Source organism: Sus scrofa, chromosome 10 (assembly GCF_000003025.6).
Source record: "Sus scrofa isolate TJ Tabasco breed Duroc chromosome 10, Sscrofa11.1, whole genome shotgun sequence".
NCBI classification, from domain to species: domain Eukaryota; kingdom Metazoa; phylum Chordata; class Mammalia; order Artiodactyla; family Suidae; genus Sus; species Sus scrofa.
In genome coordinates this window covers 13330308-13351842 of record NC_010452.4, presented here as the reverse complement: position 1 = coordinate 13351842, position 21535 = coordinate 13330308, and the positions used below count along the sequence as shown (strand labels likewise).

General features: G+C 38.6%; 1 protein-coding gene across 1 annotated transcript in view; it reads right to left on the bottom strand.

The window, feature by feature from the left end:
- The window catches only part of DNAH14 (dynein axonemal heavy chain 14), a 341496-nt gene that overhangs the window by 37655 nt on the left and 282306 nt on the right, over nucleotides 1-21535 (bottom strand). The window contains exons 64-71 of the mRNA XM_021064261.1: nucleotides 19965-20105; nucleotides 18134-18349; nucleotides 15059-15289; nucleotides 14635-14756; nucleotides 12558-12802; nucleotides 8332-8747; nucleotides 8054-8252; nucleotides 3999-4235 (exon numbers count right to left, since the gene is read on the bottom strand). Of these exons, the coding sequence (XP_020919920.1) occupies nucleotides 3999-4235; nucleotides 8054-8252; nucleotides 8332-8747; nucleotides 12558-12802; nucleotides 14635-14756; nucleotides 15059-15289; nucleotides 18134-18349; nucleotides 19965-20105 (1807 nt within the window). The remainder of the gene's footprint in view (nucleotides 1-3998; nucleotides 4236-8053; nucleotides 8253-8331; nucleotides 8748-12557; nucleotides 12803-14634; nucleotides 14757-15058; nucleotides 15290-18133; nucleotides 18350-19964; nucleotides 20106-21535) is intronic.

Genomic DNA, 21535 nt, shown 5'->3' with positions numbered 1-21535 from the left:
TTCTGTAAAACTCGAGGCATTGCTCACTGTCCTTAATATAACAAAAAAGGTAGACCTTAAATAGACTTAATTTTCCACTTGGCCCTGGTGAAATGGTTGATGAGTAAGTACTAGGATAAGATGAAGGACAGCTAAGAAGTGAGAAGCGAAGGGCAGAGCAAATACTTTATGACCTGCTCCTGAATATTTATTTGTATAAACTGCTAACTCTACAGGTTAGATATTCTATTCATAGAATATAAACTAATAATATAAACTAATAACTAGAGGTTAGAAACTTCTGCTCATAATATATCTATAACAGATACAGGAAATAACAATCAAATGGAAATGCAACAAGATTCCCCAAATTTTGAAAAATTGATTATTATGCATATTCTGTTGCAGGGCTAAGAGGGGTTAGTGGGGTCAGTATTAACATATATATTAACATATTATTAATATATAAATATATAATGCATAATTGATACATAATTAATGTATAATATAGAATTAATATATATATTTTATATATATATATACTAGTCCTATGGGACCATACTCTCTTGCAAGGTGGGAAATTTCTGGTTTTCTGGCTTCACTAAAAAAAAAAAAATAAAAAGATTTGCCTATTCACATACTTTGCCCAGTTTCCTATTCAATTGTTCATCACCTATCCCATATATAGCTATCATTGCCACCTACTTATATTTATTTCTATGGTATTTCCCCAAATTTAAATATAACTTAGATTACAGAAATAGATTTTTTTTTTTCCTTTTAGGGCCACACCTGTGGCACATGGAGGTTCCCAGGCTATGGGCTGCATTGGAGCTGCACCTGCTGGTCTATACCACAGCCACAGCAACGCGGGATCACTGAGCGAGGCCGGGGAATGAACCCTCATCATCATGGATACCAGTTGGGTTTGTTATCACTGAGCTGCAATGGGAACTCCAGATATAGCTTTTTAAAATAGCTAAGATAGGTTTGTTGACCTTAAAAAAAGTCCATGATACATGAAAATCTAAATTTAGGGTTATTTGCAAAATAAAAATATCTTCACTTTACAAACATTAGAGTTCCTTTCAATAAAAGATACTATACAATATAATGTATAGTATGGTATCTTCTCTTACAATATAATAAATAACGAATCCAAGATCGGCTAGTGCAAATAAAACAAAATAGAACAGTAATGACCCAGAGGGAAAGCTCTAGGGGTGGGAATAGAATCTCTTAATGGGAACTGGAAATAAAAAAAATATTTTAAAAAATAGACAAAATTGGAGTTGCCATTTTGGCACAGTGGAAATGAATTTGACTAGGAACCATGAGGTTGTGGGTTTGATTTCTGACCTTGATCAGTGGGTTAAGGATCTGGCGTTGCTGTGAGGTGTGGTGTAGTTCACAGATGCGGCTTGGATATGGTGTTGCTGTGGCTGTGGTGTAGGCCAGTGGTTATAGCTCTGATTTGACCCCTAGCCTGGGAACCTCCAATATGCTGCGGGTGTGGCCCTAAAAAAACAAAAAGACAAAAAAAAAAAAAAAAAGACAGACAAAATTGACTATACAAACATTTAAACGTTTTTTTTTTTGTTTGTTTGTTTTTTTTGTTTTTTTTTTGTCTTTTTGTTTTTTCTTGGGCCGCTCCCGCAGCACATGGAGGTTCCCAGGCTAGGGGTCCAATCGGAGCTGTAGCCACCGGCCTACGCCAGAGCCACAGCAACGCGGGATCTGAGCCGAGTCTGCAACCTACACCACAGCTCACGGCAACGCCGGATCCTTAACCCACTAAGCAAGGGCAGGGACCGAACCCGCAACCTCATGGTTCCTAGTCGGATTTGTTAACCACTGCACCATGACGGGAACTCCCAAACATTTAAACATTTTTATGGTATACTATAAACAAACCCAATAGACAATTATAGACTTTGAAAAATATTTGAATGAACAGTTTAATATCTTTAACAAGACAAAGTTGATTATCTTTTACACAAATAGGATTCTTAGAAATAGACAAGAGAGATGAACAATTGAATAGGAAACTGGGCAAAGTATGTGAATAGGCAAATCTTTTTATTTATTTATTTTTTTTTTTAGTGAAGCCAGGTATCAAACCCACATCCTCATGGATATTAGTCGGGTTTGTTTCTGCTGAGCCATGACGGGAACGCCTGAAGAGGCAAATCTAAACGGTCAACAAACATCTGAAAAGGGACTTAAACTTGCTGGCAGTCAGGGAAATTCAAATTAAAATACTTAAAATTTTTAAGACTGGCAGAAAGTTAAAAACAGTCAACACTCCTCTTAGAAAAGGAGCACTCGTATATTTCTGGTGAAATTATAAGTTATCATAGACTTTTGACTCAGCATTTCTATTTCTGGCTATCTGGGAGAAATAAAGTAAAGAAAATATGTGTAAGGATGTTTATCTTTCTTGCATAACATAACTATATTGTGGCAAAAATTTGGAAGCAAACTGGAGGAAGATGTGGAGGGAAACAAATTAGGTTGAACTGTGAACAGGATGAAACGAAATGGAGAGTTCAAAGTGGAAAAACAAAAAGGAAAAGACGTGTTAAAAATTTGGAGGTTCTGCCGTGGCTCAGGGGTAAACGAATCCGACTAGGAACCATGAGGTTGTGGGTTTGATCCCTGGCCTCACTCAGTGGGTTAAGGATCCAGCGTTGCTGTGAGCTGTGGTGTAGGTCACAGACGTGGCTCGGATCCTGCGTTGCTGTGGCTGTGGTGTAGGCTGGCAGTTGTAGTTCCAATTCGACTCCTAGCCTGGGAACTTCCATATGCTGCAGGTGCGGCCCTAGAAAAGGCAAAAAAATAAAAAATAAAAATAAAAATTCATTTAGGGAGTTCCCGCGTGGCTCAGCAATAATAAACCTGACTAGTATCCATGAGGACACAGGTTCGATCCCTGGCCTTGATCGGTGGGTTAAGGATAATTCATTTAAATTAAGTTCTATCTCCTATGCATTTTTTGTCTTTTTAGGGTCGTACCCATGGCATACAGAGGTTCCCAGGCAAAGGGCTAAATCAGAGCTGTGGCCGACAGCTTACGCCACAGCCACAGCAATGCCAGATCCGAGCCGTGTCTGCGACCTACACCACAGCTCATAGCAATGCAGGGTCCTTAACCCACTGAGCAAGGCCAGGGATCGAATCCGTGAACCTGCGTCCTCATGAATACTAGTCAGATTTGTTTCCACTGAGCCATGACAGGAAATCCTTTCCTATGCAATTTGTAAAATACGTATCTGTTATTTAAAACAATATATAAAACATCTGTTATATAATCTGCCTACATGCTTGTTCAGATTCAAGGTTCAAAAGTAGTCTGGTGTAATGGAACTACTGTGGCATGTTCCATCTCTCTCAAGTTTTGCTTTCTTTCTTTTCTTTTTTCAGCCACACCAGCAGCATATGGATGTTCCCAGGTCAGGAATCAAATCCAAGCCTCAGCTGTGGCAATGCTGGATCCTTAACCCACTGTGCCACGGCGGGGACTCCAAGTTTTGATTTCTTTTTTTCTTTTTTTTTTGTCTTTTCCAGGACCACACCCGCGGCATATGGAGGTTCCCAGGCTAGGGGTCTAATCGGAGCTGTAGCCACCGGCCTACGCCACAGCCACAGCAACGCAGAATCCGAGCCACATCGGCAACCTACACCACAGCTCACGGCACCGCCGGATCCTTAACCCACTGAACAAGGCCAGGGATCGAACCTGCAACCTCATGGTTCCTAGTTGGATTTGCTAACCACTGAGCCACAATGGGAACTCCTCCAAGTTTTGATTTCTTATTAGAGTTTCTCATCAACAACAATGATGTTCCTGATAATCATTCTACAAGCCTGTCATGAGCATTACATTAAATGAGATGTGCTTACTATACAGTTATGTTCTTCCCTTTGATTTTTTCATAAGATATTGAACTATATAAGTTGATAATCTATATACATATGAATGTAATTGAGTTAGTGTAAGACACTGAATGCCTTCTTACTTATCTCTGGTGAATTGTCATTTTCCTCCAAAGAAGCATTTGCTGAAGCGAAAGGTGTGCTCATGAGCAAATATACCGCCTTACTGTTTTTAAAAGCATCCCATTGTGACGCATTTGATAAAAGGGATTTGCATAGAAGAGAAAATGGTTCTAGTTCACTGCTGATGTACTGGCACTGCTTCCACCTGGAATCTGACACCCACTGAAGATGTTGGTTTCGACAGATTTCATACATGCCTAATAAAAAAAGGAAAAGCGGCCACTTTAGAAGAGACCTATCCTTTATCTTTCAGTTACTCATTACAAAGTAGATGCTTAATAAATACTTGTTGAGGAAAAAGCCATCTTATATAAAAATTAATTATATATAAGATAATTTTTAACCTTACAGTAAAACATACAAAACTTACTATCGGAACCATTTTAAGTCTACAGTTCAGTAGCGTTCAGTATAATTCATGTTGTTGTGAAACAGAGTCTGAAACTTTTCCTGCAGATCTGAAACGCCGTACTTATTAAACAATCCTTTTCGCTACTAGCCCCTGGTAACCACCATTTTTGTTTCTATGAATCTGGCTTCTTTAGATACTTTATATAAATGGAATCATATAGTGTTTGTCTTTTTGTGGCTGGCTGATTTCACGTAGCATAATGTCATCAAGTTTCACCCATGTCGTAGCATGTGATAGGATTTTTTTTTTTTCCTCAAAGGCTGAATAATATTCCACTGTATGTAAATACTACGTTTCCTTTATCCATTCAACCACTGATGGACACTTGGGTTGCTTCCTCCTATTGGATATTGTGAATAGTGCTGCCATGAACATAGGTGTGCAAATATCTGAGATGCTGCTTTTGTATATGTAACCAGGTAAGAGATTGCTGGCACGTATGATTGATTTTTGATTTTTTGAGGAATCGCCATACTATTTTCCATAAAGGTTGAACCATTTTACAATCCCACTAATGGGGTTCCATTTCTCCTCATCCTTGTCAGCACTTGCTATTTTCTTTTTTAAAAGGAGAATAACCATCCTAATGCGTGTGAGATGATATCTTATAGTTTTACTTTGCATTTCCTGATGATTAGTGATGTTGAGCATTTCATATGCTTGTTGTCCATTTGTACATCATTTTTGGAGAAATGTCTATTCAAGTTTTTGCCCATTTAAAAACTGGGTTGATTTTTTGTTTTAGGAGTTCTTTAGGTACTCTGTGTATTAACGCCTTATCAGATAAATGATTGCAAATAGTTTCTTCCATTCCATAGGTGGCCTTTTCACTCTGTTGTGTCCTTTGATGAACAAAAGGTTTTAAGTTTGATACAATCCCATCTATTTTTATTTTTTGTTGCCAGTGCTTGAGTATCATATCCAAAAAATCACTGCCAGGTGCAATATTCCCTACATTATCCAGGAATTTTATAGGCTTTATGCTTAGGTCTTGAATCCATTTTGAGTTGATTTTTGTATTGGGTACACGATAAGGTTCCAATTTCATTCTTTCATACATGACTGCCCCATTTTCCCAACACCATTTGTTGAACAGGCTGTTCTTTCTCCATTGAGTGGCCTTCACACCCTTATCAAAGATCATTTGACCCTATGCACAGGTTAATTTCTCAGTTCCCTATTTTGTTCCCTTGGTCTATTTGTCTGTCTTTATGCCAGTTCTAGACTGTTTTAATTACTGTATCTTAACTTGCATCAGGAAGTATGATGCTTCCACCTTCATCCTGTTTTTCTTCTTCTTTGACTTTTTGGGAGTCCCTTGAGATTCATATGAATCTTAGGAAGAACTTTTCAATTTCCTCAAAAAAAATGCCATTGGGATTTTGATAGAGATTGCATTGAATCCGCGAGTTGCTTTGGATTAGTGTGGCTATCTTAACAATATTAAGTCTTTCACGCATGGGATGCCTTTTTAATTTCTTTCAGCAATGTTTTGTAGTTTTCAGGGTTGAACATGTCTTTCACCTCCTTGGAGAGGTTTATCTCTTAAGTATTTTATTCCTTAAATTTTTGACTTAAAATCTCTTCCCTCTGATATCAGTAGAGTCTCATTGACTCTCTTTTTATTTTCTTGGGATATTTTTTCCATTCATATTAGCCTATGTGTATCCCTTAAATCCAAAGGGAGTCTCTTGTAGAGAGCATATAGTTAGAATTTGGTTTTCTTATTTGTATGTTAGAAGTTTTATTGAAGTATAGCTGATTTACAATATTGAGATAATTTCTGCTGTACAACAAAGTGATTCAGTTATACATATACACACACCCCTTCTCTTTCAGATTCTTTTCCCATATAGATTATTACAGAACACTGGGTAGAGTTTCCTGCGTTATACAGCAGTTCCCTGTTTTGTTTTGTTTTTTAAACATTCTATGGATTTATTTTTATTTTTTGATTGTCCCATACCATATGGAGTTTCCAGGCCGGGGATCAGACCAGAGGCACAGTTGTGACCTATGCCACAGCTGCAGCAAGGGTGGATCCTTAACCATTGTGCTGGGGTGGGGATTGAACCTACGATCCCACTGAACCATAGCAGGAACTCCAGCAGTTCCCTATTGGCCAATCATTTCATATACCAGAGTGTGCATATGCACCACAGTGGGAGCCCCTTGGTGCCTGTTTTGCTGCATTATCTTATTATCTTGTCTATTGGTTGTGGGCGAGTAATTGAGGCTATGACACTCAGATTCAACCTCTTGGAAATATGGAGTCTATAACTGTGAAGCTCAAAGGCTGAAAACTATTAAAAGTTGAGTAATTTTTTTTTTTTTGGTCTTTTTGTCTTTTTGCCTTTTCTAAGGCTGCTCCTGTGGCATATGGAGGTTCCCAGGCTAGGAGTCTAATCGGAGCTGTAGCCACCGGCCTACACCGCAGCCATAGCAAGGCCAGATCTGAGCTGCATCTGTGACCTACACCACAGCTCACGGCAACGCCGGATCCTTAACCCACTGAGCAAGGCCAGGGATTGAACCCACAACCTCATGGTTCCTAGTTGGATTCATTAACCACTGAGCCACAACGGGAACTCCAAAAGTCGAGTAATGTTAACAGCAGTCAGTGGTTCTTTTCATATTGGTGCTTGGCACATTTTCCTTGATTTTTCTGAGATACCCCAGAATTCTCCCATATATTTGCAATTTTTTAAAAAAGCCATTGAACTATTTTTGTATGGTTTTGTTTTTTTGCAAGCAAAAGAATCTTATGAAATTCAAAAGAACATTCATTGATTCAACATTCAACAATCATTTACCAAATATTTACCACGTACCAGGCTTTGGTACGATGAAAGCAAATAAAAAACAAAACTATCCAAATGTCTGATATATTTCATAGCAACTCTTTTCAATTTTCATTTGAAATTCTAGTCTCTGCTAATAGTCTCAAAACAACTGACAAAGGCTACTCCAAGTTACCACCTTTTCCTCCTCAGTAGAATGTCAGCCTGCCTTTAATTTTTATGTTTTCTAACTTAAAATTATAACATTACAATATGAATGTACTAATGCCACTGAACTGTAGACTTAAAAGTGGCTACGATAGTAAATTGTTTTGTGTTATTTCACCATCCTTTAAAAAAGAAATACATTTAAAAATATACAACACAGGAGCATTGGAAAAGATCTAACACTTAAATGATTTTATGTAATCTTTTTGGATAAGCATGGTTTTTGTGGTTCATGTTTTCAGGGAATTTTTATAAGAAACGGAAGGTAACTATAGCTAGGAGGGTAAAGTTCCAACTCCTCTGTATTTAATCTGTATGTGTGTGTGTTTGTGTGTCCCTACTGACTAGTTTTAGGTATTTGTAGATTAGAATTGTAATAACCTAGCAATGATCATTCATTTCTTCATTAAACAATTACTGAGTTAACAGTGCAGGGGGTACGATGATGAATTAGTTATTGCACTTGACCTCGAGCTGCTTTTAGTTTAATTAACACAGAAGCATTGACTTGCAGCACCTTGGAGATCTTGCAGTATTTTTCAGGAAATGTGTTTAATGGCTTCTTAGTCAATCCAGAGCCGTTGCTTTTACTTACTGTTAAGTTTAGGCTGGGGCATTACACCTTTCACGTTTACTAGCATGCTGGAATAAAGGAACATGTGCCATTCTTCAACCGGTAGGACTCCCATGTCATCCTGCATTACATTTCCATCAGCATTGTTTTTCATGATTGCAGTGCAAAGCCCGAAGGAGAAGCAAAGTTTATGTTCATTAAATAGAGCGGAAGAGACCACCTGCAGGGAGAGCAGCTCTGTTAGACTAACCCAGCTAGACCACATCAGGATGCGAACGTCACATTCAAGACTATCTTACCTGAAAAATATTTTTTGTCAACCTGTCTATTGAATTTTTAAGATGTCCATCTAAGGGCTTTTTCTCACTTTCTAATTTAGGCTCTTTTGAGAGCTTAACTTCATGTCTTTTCTTCAGAAATCTTGTCTCCCTTTTCACCCTGTGTTCTTGCTCTTTGCTTCTGGAAACCACTGAGGAAACAAAAATTTGACGAAACCAGTCCAAGGAGAACTGGTACATGTAATCGACTTGGGCAAGACCAGCCACGAGGAAGTAGAGGAGGGCGCCGCGAGTGGCAATAGGAAGATACTGTTTCCGTGTCGCTTCAATTTCACTTTCCGCTTTTTTTGTTGCTTCGAATCGCTTTGAAATTTCATTTGAAGTCATCTTGGATTTTCTTAAGATTTCTATAATTTCCTCATCATCTAGTATAAATCCTAAAGACAAATACAAAAATGAATTTAAATAAAAACCATTGGGATTTACTGAAAGGCAGTTTCCTCATTCTGTACTCTTTGTTTTTACTGTTGACTTTTTGTTGGTTTTATCTTGGACATGAAGTAGGTCATATTTCTAAAAAGACTGATTAATAGTTCACATGCTCCCCCTTCCCATTCTCTAGTTTCTTCATCTTCTTTTTTTTTTTTTTTTTTTTTTTTTTTTTGTCTTTTGTCTTTTTAGGGCCGCACCCAAGGCATATGGAGGTTCCCAGGCTAGGGGTTGAATCGGAGCTGTAGCCACTGGCCTGCACCACAGCCACAGCCACGCCAGATCCTTAACCCACTGAGTGAGGCCAGGGATTGACCCCAAACCTCATGGTTCCTAGTCGGATTTGCTTCCGCTGCGCCACAATGGGAACTCCAGTTTCTTCTTTATAGTCAATGTTTGTGGATTCTATTTTTATCATATGCACATAATAAGTAGCCATTTCATCATAAGGAACACATTTCCACATGACCCATACACACAGAAAATGAAAATAAAATTTTCATAAATAATAGCAGCGCTATTATTTCACGTGATGCATTTTGATATTTTCCATTATATTCTATTTTATTAAATGAATTAAGGTGATAATGGCCAACGAAAGTGATGTTTCATTCCACTAATAGATTGCCACTCACCTTTTGAAAAAGTACTGCTTTAGAAGCATAGATAATAGTTCTATCTCTTTCAAATATTTAAGACAACTTTGATAGCTCCATTACTTTTCTTTTTTAGCTGCCCCTACAGCATATGGAAGTTTCTGGGACGGAGCTGTGACCTACGCTACAGCTGCGGTAACACCAGATCCTTAACCCACTATGCTGGGCTGGGGATGGAACTGGTGCCTCCACAGAGACAAGCTGGATCATTAACCCACTGTGTACAGTGGAACTTTTATCTTCATTTCAAACTCTACTATTTTTATGGGCTAACATTCCCATTTTCAAATGCTTAAAAATTTTTTTTTTTCTGATGATACTACTTCTAGACCCCTTAATGCTCACCACTGGACACAATTTAATTTGAGAAGAGCCCTCTTGAAATGTGGCAACTAGACATAGCTTGATAGGGCCATTGCAAGGACCCATGGAATTATCACATTCCATGATCTGGATGCCATATTCTTACTGATGTAGCTAAAGCTTTCTAAGTAATCTGGACCTCAGCTGTGGGCCACCTCTTAAGAGTTGCTACTTTTCCTCACCATTTCCCATGGGGTGTAAGAAGTCACACCAAAGATAAAATATTGGAAAAGAGATAGTGTGGATGATCTATTTTACTAAAACTTGGAAAGAAGGAGGGGAAAAAATATGTTCAAAATCAAGGAGTCTTTTCAGAGAGGTTTTTTTTTTTTTCTGGAAACAATTTATTAAAACCACTATTAGTAAAATGTTGCAGCTTTTAAAAAATATCTCAGACTCTTCTATGAGGAAAAATTGGTAAGGAATAAAACACCAAAGGCATAGTAACAGCATATAGTCCACAAATGTGTGTTATCTTAAAGAACTTATCTTTTGTCTTGTTAAATCTATCTGTTGTCCAATTTAGGAAAATTTTATAGCAAAATAGAACATTTGTCAAATAGTGGTTCAGAACATGGAAGAGGCTGTGCTTCTGAATCTCCTTAGATCAACTGTGTCACCGTCTATGTATTTTACATAATACCTTGATGTCCTGGTTTGGCTTCCTAAGAAGTTACCAGCTATGATTCTAGTCCTGTGCAGAGACATATGGAAACTGTGTCCATGTAACTAGGCCTGTCATTAATAGAATCACGGCTTAGTCATGCATTACAAAGAAACAGCTTTTGAGGGGTAATTAACACAGAAAAGAAAGTCAAATCGGTCCAGGCATAAATGTGTCTTCAAAGTTCGCTAGTAAATAGACTTCTAAGTGAGGATTTGGCCATATTTTTAACAGAGGGTACAATGAACTTTGACACTGAGTCCTTTTTCCTTTTTGGTAAATAATGTTTGCAAAAATTGACTTACAGATTTCCTTTCTTGTAAAACATTCTCCTCTGAACACACATCTTTCTGGGACTGGTCAAGACAATGACACAGTCAAGGAGCAACATTCAGGAAGACAACTGAGGGTGACGTCATGCTTCCCACTACTTTACCCATTTCAACATTTATTCTTGGGAGTTCCCGTTGTGACTCAGCAGTAACGAACCTGACTAGCATCCATGAATTCGAGGGTTCGATCCCTGGCCTCACTCAGTGGGTTAAGGATCTGGCGTTGCCACGCCCTGGGGGAGGTCACAGACATGGCTCGGATCCGGCGTTGCTGTGGCTGTGGTGCAGGCTGCAGCTGCTGCTCTGATTTGACCCCTAGCCTGGGAACGTCCATATAGTGCGAGCGTCGTCCTAGAGAAAAAAAAAAAATCGATTCTAGCTTGTGGTTCTAATGAAAAATGTAAAGTCTTGTAAGATCTTCATCATTTCACAAAAGCAAGGCGGCTTTATGTCAAAGGTTATGAACCTGCTGAACTAGTCTTAGTGTTTTCTGTACATCTCAGTAGATCCTGGAGAGGTGATAGTGAATTTATCATTATTAGAATCCATAAAAACATGGATGGGACTACTGAGTCCCAGATAACTAGTTCTTGATAATGACAGATACCAGTTCCTAAAACATCTTTCTAGGGTTATGAGAAAAGATTATGAAAGCAATTAAATAATTGATTTTTTTTTATTTCTCAGATTCTTTTCCCCTATAGACTATCACAGAATATTGGGTAGAGCTCCCTGGGCTCTAGAGCGGGTCCCTGTTGGACAGTCATTCCATTTACTGCAGTGCGCACATGCGTGTCCCAATCCCCCAGGCCGTCCCTCACTCCCACCTGTCTCCACTGGTGATCGTAAATTTCTTCTCAAAGTCTGTTTTTGTTCTGCAAATAAGTTCATTTTTATCCTTTTTTTTTTTAGATTCCACACATAAGTCCTGTGACGTCTGTCTTTCCCTGTCTGACTTGGTCCAGTGTGGTCATCTCTAGCTCCATGTGTCTCTTGTGCTGAAGAGGAAAAAGATTTCTCCAGCTCTTTTAATGAATGCCATATTTTAACGGCATATATATGTCACTGGGTTGTGTCCTTTGATATCTTAGTTATTAAAATTGGGGGGAAATCTAATCTTTTGGTTTCTATAATCTCACTTGATACATATAACAGACGTCAGGTACCTGAGAGAAGGCACGGAGTGAGGAGGGAACTAACCAGTTTCTCAAAGATTTTTTTTCTTACAACTTCGACTGATTACGTGGCGGCAAATTTTCTATGATGTAATGAGCTAAAGCAGAGGTAGGAATTGAGGAATATCAAAATTCACAATGTTTTAATTAATTAATTATTTCGCTTTTTAGGGCCACACCCGAGGCACATGAGGTTCCCAGGCTAGGGGTCCAATCGGAGCTGTAGCCACTGGCCTATACCACAGCCACAGCAAAGCCAGATCCGAGCTGCCTCTGCGATCTACGCCACAGCTCACAGCAATGCCGGATCCTTAACCCACTGAGCAGTGCCAGGGATGGAACCTTCATCCTCATGGATACTAGTCAGATCCATTTCTCTCTGAGCCATGACGGGAACTCCTGTTTTAATTTTGGAAATGAGGCCGTTCACTTACGTTACTCAGGACCTGACGGAGGTGGAGATCTGGTCTATTTGGTAACAATTCACATCCTGGTCCTTTTAATTCTTCTTCTGTCATTTACAAAAGCTTGCAAGGGTCTACTAACATCACTAAATATCTTAACTTACCTTGTGCATTCTGTAATAAATTTAATGTTTTTTGCTCCAGTTCTTTAAGAATCGTAGCATCAAGGGAAATACTCTCCAAGAGCTGGAAACGTTGACTTTCTAAATGAGGAACTTCATGAGCTAACACAGTAGATAAGAGCTGATCTTGCAAACCTTGGAATGTTACCGTGAAGTTTATCACAGTAACAAAATTATAAATGAACGGAGGAAAATATGGGTTGTCTAGTTCTGTACGAACATATAACCTAAAACATAAGAAAGGCATCAGTTATTCAAGGATGTGCAGAAGAAAAAAAATGAAACTAATTTAATAACAGGAAAATATTTCTTCTGGAAGTTAACGAGATTAATTTTTAGTGTTAGCTTTGTACACAAAGTAGGCTCTCAATTTATACTATGTAAATACATTTGCTATATATGACTTTAAAAATACAACTGTAAATTATGTCCTTACTATATTTGGTCTAAGCATAAGGAAGAAGAAAGAAAAATGCTACATGGTGAGAGTTTTGACTTGCTACCAGATCATTGTAAAGATCTAGTAGCTTTTTACCTTGAGTGAGTAAGAAGACAATGGAGGGATCTTGGAAGAGGAGAGACATAATCTTTTGTAAGAGGACCAACTAGCTGCTCTCTTGAGAGTGGCCTGTGCAGAGGGAAGATGCAAGGCAAGAAGGATGCTCAGGTGGCCTGGAGCAGGGTGGTACCAGTGGGAGCGTTCAAGAGTGGTTAGAGTTTGGATTTTGTTTAGTCTTCATGGCAATGAAACAAAACAGGGAGGATTCCTTGTTCCATTTAATAAAGGGTAAAACTGAGGCTTAGAGAAGTTAAACAAATTGCCAAAATCACATGGCCAGGAAGTGACAGAATGGGGATCTGTCACCACTCTGCCCTCTAAAACAGTGCCCTCCACTACCTCCTCAAACACAGAATTCAAACGTGGGGACCAGGCTATCAATTCAGGACGATGTTACTTCATTGCTATTTCTAGAGCTGTTGCCTAATCATATTGTATTCAGGGAGAAAGAATGCATGAATTAACATGGTGTTTGCTAAAGTGTCTTCTATAAAACACTCTTTTCTGAAGAGGGTTTTTTTAAGAGATTTTTAAGGCCTTGTGGGAAGGAATCTTGCTTAACTTTGTCTAACCTCGTGCTTTAAAAAAGTACAGGATTCCTTTTTTGAGTGACTCCTATTAAATACCTAGAAATGCTTTGAGAAATATGCTCTGGAAAATATTTTATTAACCCAAGAAAGGAGGCTGGAAGAGGGAATTCTACAGAATAAGATTCTGTGTGGAGCAAGAATATGACAGCTCTGCCCAAGGGCGAGTGTCCCTTGACCAACAGATGTAAGAGTCAGGACCACCTGGTAGAGTCAGTCTTTCAAAGTCTCTGTAAAGAAGCTCAATGTACCAGGCTAGGGACCGTGAGCCTCAACTTCTAATTCTTGCTGATTACTTGCTTATCCAGCAATCTTCTGATGATAAGCTGAAGAAGAGAATGCACATGACTGATAACTCAAACGTCTTATTCCGGTGGAAACTGTATTTGGGTTGTAGTTAAATCTGGCTACATAGTAGTGCTTCGTGAGAATGGCTGGTGGGCCGGTTTCCCCGAGGTCCATCACTGCTTGGAATACAGATACGATGTTCTTACCTGCCAGATAAAAATCTCTTTTTGCTCTAGATATCAAATGTGGATTTTGATTTTTCAAAGTAGAAGCTTTCTTCTGTCCAAATAAAATGCTACACAAACAGATCAAACTGAGCTCCGTGGGATGAAGGGGGTTGCTGCCCTACCTTCACAGCTTCTGCAGACATCATGAACCCATGGCTTTTAACAAGCACACTTTGAAAACTCTTGGCTTGGAATGACTTCATATGTAAAAATCTGTTCTCTATTCTGCATACACTAATGAGCGCTACTGGAAATGCACAACCAAAAAGGACGTTCAAATGCCATCTTACTTTTTTCCTCCAAGAGAAGCTTATCAGGACTGAAATACAGGGCTTTCAAGATTACGTTGCTTTAAAAATACAAAACATTGGACTCAGTTCAACTGTGAGAGACATTACCTAAATTTGGCATTGTATTCAAGCTCAGAATCATCAATCTTTATGAAATATTGTCCTCTTTTCTGATAGATATCCTTCTTCAAAATTGCCTTCAAACTTGGAGCTAATGTTTCGGGGAGGTTCTGAAAAACCCAACAAGACATAAACAAACAAAATTCATTTTACAATGAACGAATCTGCGGAAAAGGCATAGCATTTAAAACATGTAAATCTTGTTAATATCCAGGTACCAGTGAAAGGCAGAGGTGAGAGAACCGAACATTGTACAATCACTGTATTTATTTATTTATTTTTTTATCTTTCTTCTTTTTTCCCCCTTGAGAAAGTTACCTGTCTCTTAAAGTGCTTAGTCTTTGTGCTCAGTGCATGCAGTGTATGTGTCGGCTTCCTGGAGTCAGGGAATTGGGCCATCTTGTCTAAATACCTGCAAAAGGACTCTCCCTCCAACTTTCATAGCATTTTCAATTTTTTGTATGTAATTGCTGTCCTCGGTGGAGAGCTCCAGCAGCCTAGATCCTTCCATCTGATGGATCCAGTTGCGTGCTTGCTTATGTGGGTCAATCAGCAGTGGCCACTGCAGGCCGTTCTTGATCAAGATGGCATTTTCGGTTGAATACTGACCAAGAGGTAGTCCCTGATGATGCCACTGGTGGATCTGGAATGAAATCATTAGTACTTTCACTGTTTCAGAAACTTCTTCACATCTTTAATATCCTACAGCCTACCCAAGGGTCCTCTAGGTTCTCTGCCTTTTGAAAATCGAGTCTTTAAAAGGATTAGAGAAATGAACAATTTAAAACTAGGGTATGACATTTTGGTAAGGTGAGTAATTGTTCAGAACATTACACTTCTCTGTTTATCAGTAAGGATAAATGCTCATCACAACAAAGATGCAATGGGAAACTTGGGTCCACTCTCCTGCTTGTTGTAAAGCCAATCTACTGACACTGGGTTGTGGTGAGGAAAGCACAGCATTTATTGGAGGGCGACAGGTAAGGAGCCTGGGACAGCTAGTACTCATAAAGTCCACACCCCCCAATGGGTTTTAGTAAAGCATTTTTATTATTTTTTAATTTTTTTGTATTTCTCTCTTTTTAGGGCCGCACCCGAAGCATATGGAGGTTCTCAGGCTAGGGGTCCAATCAGAGCTGCAGCTGCCAGCTTACGCCAGGGCCACAGCAATGCCAGATCCAAGCCGTATCTTCCACCTACACCACAGCTTGTGGCAACGCTGGATCCTTAATCCACTGAGCAAGGCCAGGGATCAGACCTGTGTCCTCATGGATGCCAGTCAGGTTTGTTAACCACTGAACCATGAGGGGAACTCCTAGCAAAGCATTTTTAAAGGCCAGGTGAGGGAAGAGGGGTGGCCACAGGATATGTGATCAATTTGTGCATAATTCTCTGAAAACCAATTCTTATTTTAACAAAAGCTGATTTAATTCTAGTAATTTTTTTTGCCTTAAAGTCTTTTTTTGTTCCTTTTTTGGTAATCTATTGAAAATTTCTTCCCACCTTTTTACTGTCATTAGTTTTTATGTTTTAAATGTGTCCTGGAGTTCCCGTCATGGCTCAGTGGGAATGAATCTGACTAGTAATCCATAAGGACGCAGGTTTGATCCCTGGCCTTGCTCAGTGGGCTAAGGATCCAGCATTGCTGTGAGCAGTGGTGTAGGTCAAAGATGCAGCTTGGATCTGGCGTTGCTCAGTGGGCTAAGGATCCAGCATTGCTGTGAGCAGTGGTGTAGGTCAAAGACGCTGGAGGCTACACCTCCCGTTTGACCCCTAGCCTGGGAACCTCCAGATGCCCAGGGTGTGGCTCTAAAAAAGACAAAAAGACAAAAAAAATTTTTTTTTTAAATGTGCCCTTTCTAAATAACATGGTTTCCCTTTTGTGCTTTGGTTTATACTTTTATGTAGTTTTACAATCTTAGACTTTTAACTGAACCATTTAGTCCATTTACACCTAATGTAATCACTGGCATATTTGAGTTTAAATTTGTTCTTAGGATTATGAAAATGAAAAGCCAGTATTTGCTCCTGAGAGTCTGTAGGCTGGATACTCTGTTTATCAGTGGGAGACCCAAACTAAAATTATTCTCTAGGGATGAAAAAAAAAGGTGCTTTTTTTTTTTTTCCTTTTCTTTTACCTTCTGGCCATTAGCAGAGAACTTAGATAGATAGATAGACAATAAATTTTTTTGGAAAAATTGATAAATGTGAAATCTCTATTTCCAGTTTTTTTTCTAAGAAAACTACCTATAGTTTGATAAGTTCACCAAACTTATTAATTTATGGGGTTTCAGGGAGAGAAAATGGCTATATTTATTCTCTATACAATGAGAAAAAATGGTATTTTTGGCTTTTGGCTACAGGATGAGAAACAGGAGATGTAAATAATTGAAGTATTAGAAGCACAATTTTAAAAAATTTATAGCCCAGAGCAAACTTCTATATTTTTATATATAAAATAATTTGGGAAAATGATTCAAGACAAAAAGTGCACGTGCACACACACACACAACCACACACACAAAATCCAAATCAAAACAAACAACCCAATCAAAAATGGGCAGAAGGTTTAAGTATACATTTCTCCAAAGAAGACATACAGATGGTCAAAACACACATGAAAAGATGCTCAACATCGTTAATTGTTAGAGAAATACAAATTAAAACTATGATGAGGTAGCACCTTACACCACCTGGAATAGCCGTCATTAAAAAGTCTGTAAACAACAAGTGCTGGAGAGAGTGTGGAGAAAAGGGAGCCCTCTTATACTGTTGGTGTAACCACTATGGAAAACAGCATGGAGGTTCCTCAAAAAACTAAAAATAGAATGACTATTTCTATTTTTAGATCCAGCAAGCCCACTCCTGGGCATCCGTCTGGAGAAAACCATAATTAGAAATGATATGTTCAATGCAGCACTATGTACAGTAGCCAAGACATGGTGGCGAACTACATGTCCATTGACAGAGGAGTGGATAAAGAAGGCGTGGTACGTGTACACAATGGAATATTACTCATGGTATCAGATTATGTGAAGTTAGACAGTGAAAGACAAACATCGTATGATATCACTTACATGTGGAATCTAAAAAAGGGATAGAAAGAAACTTAAATGCAGAACAGAGACAGATTCACCGACTTTGAAAAGCTTATGATTACCAAAGAGGCAGGTGTGGGGCGGAGGGATGGACTGGAGGTTTGGGTTTGGCACATGCACACTGAGGCATATGGAATGACTGGTCAACGGGGACCTACTGTGCAGCACAGAGAACTCTAGCCAGTATGCTCTAATCATCTATGTGGGAAAAGAATCTGAACGAGAATGGATGTGTGTACATTATCACCAAATCACTCTATTGTACAGCAAAAAGGACCACAACCTTGTAAATCAACTATATGTCAATAAAAACTTCAAAAAATGAAAAGAAGAACCAAAATCCAAATTAACAACAACCACTTAACTGGATAACAGAAATAAGTTAGTACCTCATGTTTTTCTGCCATGACTTCAATTAAAGAAAAGTTAGGAGACAAAGAAATGTTATTTTCAGTGCAAAGAGTCTCCCATTTATCCACAATCAACTGGCGAAATTCTGCTGTTAACACTCCGCTGTAGACAATGCACGCTGCTGAAATAAGCATGTCACCCAAGATTCCTTCCAACTTGTGGTCTATTTGATCGATTGTTTCTTGCCATCGAGTCTAAATGTTAAAATAAAAAGTTATTGAAGTTTAATATAAAATATACTACTGTGAGACATTTTAGATTCTAATGGTCTCCAGGAAGATCTATTATTGCTGTTACTGTTCTCATGCTGTAGTCGTACTACCATTAATCGTGGATGATATTAAAAAACTGTTTTCTGAGAACATGAGCCTTCGTCTTGGATTTGTGATTAAGTCCTATTTGCTCAGATTGATAGCCATTTCAAATCCTTTGTAAAATAAAGCATAAGGATAACTTTTAAAATATCAATCCATTATAATGTATCATTAATGGTGTGTGGGGATGATATTGACTAATATTTTTTGAATCCTTATTTAACTAATAGATATCTTACTTTGAACATCTCATCTGATGCTTCCAATATGCTGTTAAGTAAAAGCCACTGACTTTAAGATCAAGATGTTCAAGTCCAGGGAGCAAGTGGAGCAACTCGCTCAAGTTCGCAAAGCTTCTGAAGAGTACAGCTGGGATCTGAACTCGTATTCTTTGGCTGAAGAGTCTCCTCCTACAACCATGTATGTGCTTGACTGATTGAGAAATAACACACACTGAGCAAGAACTCCACCTTCTGGAAGCTTAAAATGTGAGGTAATGCTGCTTTTCTACTGCTTCTCAGCATGGACGTGGCTCACGAGGCTGTCAATCATCTTCTGGGGGCTGTGATCTCCCTCTGATGGGCTGCAGTTCAGAACCTCCTTCTACCTGCCCTCTAGGAGTCTTCTGTGAGATGTATTTATTTAAATAAACTAAGTTGAAATTATCTTGAGAATTTTGTAAGATCCTTTGAGATAGCTAAGGTGTGACTAAAGCAAGATTCTAGTCAGCTCACGAGAGATTGAAGTGTAGAGAAAACAGATGAATTTGAAGAGAAATGAAAAGATGAGATAAAAGAGATCAGAAGCGTGACAGAACAAAATAAACTTTTCTTCTTCCTTCCAAATGATACGCCTTCTTTCAGCACCCCCCCCCCCACCGCCCCCCATGCTTCATACATTCAGTTTGGGTTATTTCTCTGCTAGAAAAGGACAAGGCAAGGCGTGCTCACAGGCAGGTTTGCTATTTGGGGCCTCATCAGACAAAAGGGTGAGGACATCTTAGGAACAAGAGAAAATAACGTTTGGTCTTTTTAGTCTGTTACCCTTATTTTAAGATTACCTAATCAAGACCTCCTGTATGTTTATCTGATTAAGACTCTCTACTGGAGTTCCTGTTGTGGCTCAGTGGTTAACAAACCTGACTAGTAACCATGAGGTTGCAGGTTCGATTCCTGGCTTCACTCAGCAGGTTGAGGATCCCGCGTTGCTATGAGCTGTGGTGTAGGTCTCAGACATGGCTTGGATCCCGCGTTGCTGTGGCTGTGGTGTAGGCCGGCAGCAACAGCTCTGATTAGACCCCTAGCCTGGGAACCTCCACAAGCCATGGGTGCAGCTCTAAAAAGACAAAAAAAAAAAAAAAAAAAAAAGACTGTCTACTGATCTCAATAAGAAGCTAATAGTAAGATAGTTTTAAGGGATTATCTGACAAAACCTCAGCTGAAAATAACATCTTGGGTTTTTCAAGCCTGGTAGAAAGCAATGGAGAAAATCATGCCTTTTCATCTTCCAGGGCGGTTAGTAAGATAGATGCACACTGCAAGCGCCTGGTGGCCAGTTTTCTTCGATAAGCTAATAGTTCTTTTTCAGCAACAATGTCTTTGTAGGCTGCTTGCAAAACCTGCAGATGTTCTTCAACCTGAAAGACAAGCCATTATTGAGACAAATTTTTACTCTCATTTTGCCACAAGAGTTTATCTGTCATTTATGCAAATATAATGTGTAACCATTTTCATTTCACATCTTGGAAAATCTTCCTGGCAAGTTAGCTTAAATTACCAATGCAAATACACATTATAGTAATTAAATAAATGATTCCTTGATATTGAAGGTGTTTTAAAATGCCATCTTCTTCAACAGGCTTCCTTACAGTCTTAGTGGTTGAAGATCCATCCTTTTTAAATTTATTTTTCACACAGAAAATTTTGTATCATACTCAGGTTCTTTCTCAACTGACTGAACGTTTCTCATCCCAGATACACTGACCACTAGGAGTTTTTGAGGTTGGGCCGATGACATGAAGCAACTATTAAACTATCCTTAGGCCGTCAGTAGAAAACATTTTCATGAATAGCTGATGAAATAATTTTCTTAAATTACCGCTTATCTGGATAACACTCTTTCTCAAAAACACTTGGTGAATTTTTCTAGAAATGGCTGCCCAAAGAGAGAGTCCAATATTTTGGCCCCGTCACAATAAGCTCCATGTTCCTTTCTGATTTCACTTCCTGTTCCATAATATTACACCAGCGCCAGAATGGTTTATTTCATATTTTATGAATATTCCCTAACTTTCCTGGCTTCTGGAATTTGGCTCGTTTCCTTTCCTTATACCCGGTTCCTCCCTTAAATGCATGTAAATCGTAGGTATTCTTTAAAATCTTTATCAACTTCCAGCTGTCATAAAGTCTCAGCTTGTCAAATCCACACGGACCTACTGTTTATAACAGTCATTTGAGAAGTAATTTTTTGGCAATTTATTTATTTTCCTTATCAATAATTTTATTTATTTTTTAAAATGATTTTTATTTTTTCCATTATAGGTAGTTTACAGTGTTCTGTCAATTTCTACTGTACAGAAAAGTGACCCAGTCACACATATACATTCTTTCCTCACATTATCCTCCATCATGTTCCATCATAAGTGACTAGATATAGTTCCCTGTGCTATATAGCAGGATCTCATTGCTTATCTACTCCAAAGGCAATAGTTTGCATTCATTAATCCCAGACTCCCAGCCCATCTCACAGCTTCCCCGCTCCCCTCCTCCTTGGCAACCACAAGTCTGTTCTCCAACTCCATGAGTTTCTTTTCTGTGGAAAGGTTCATTTGTGCCATATATTATATTCCAGATATAAGTGATATCATATGGTATTTGGCTTTCCATTTGAGAAGTAATTATAAATTGCCTGATATTATCTCTTGGGTTGTGGTCTTATAGTCTTATTATCCATTTGTTACTTATATTTTTGAGATTTTCATGTCGTCACAAATTCTCTGAAAACAGGGTTTATTGTATATTTCCTTTTTTAAAAAAATGGCCATACATATGCAAGTTTCTGGGCTAG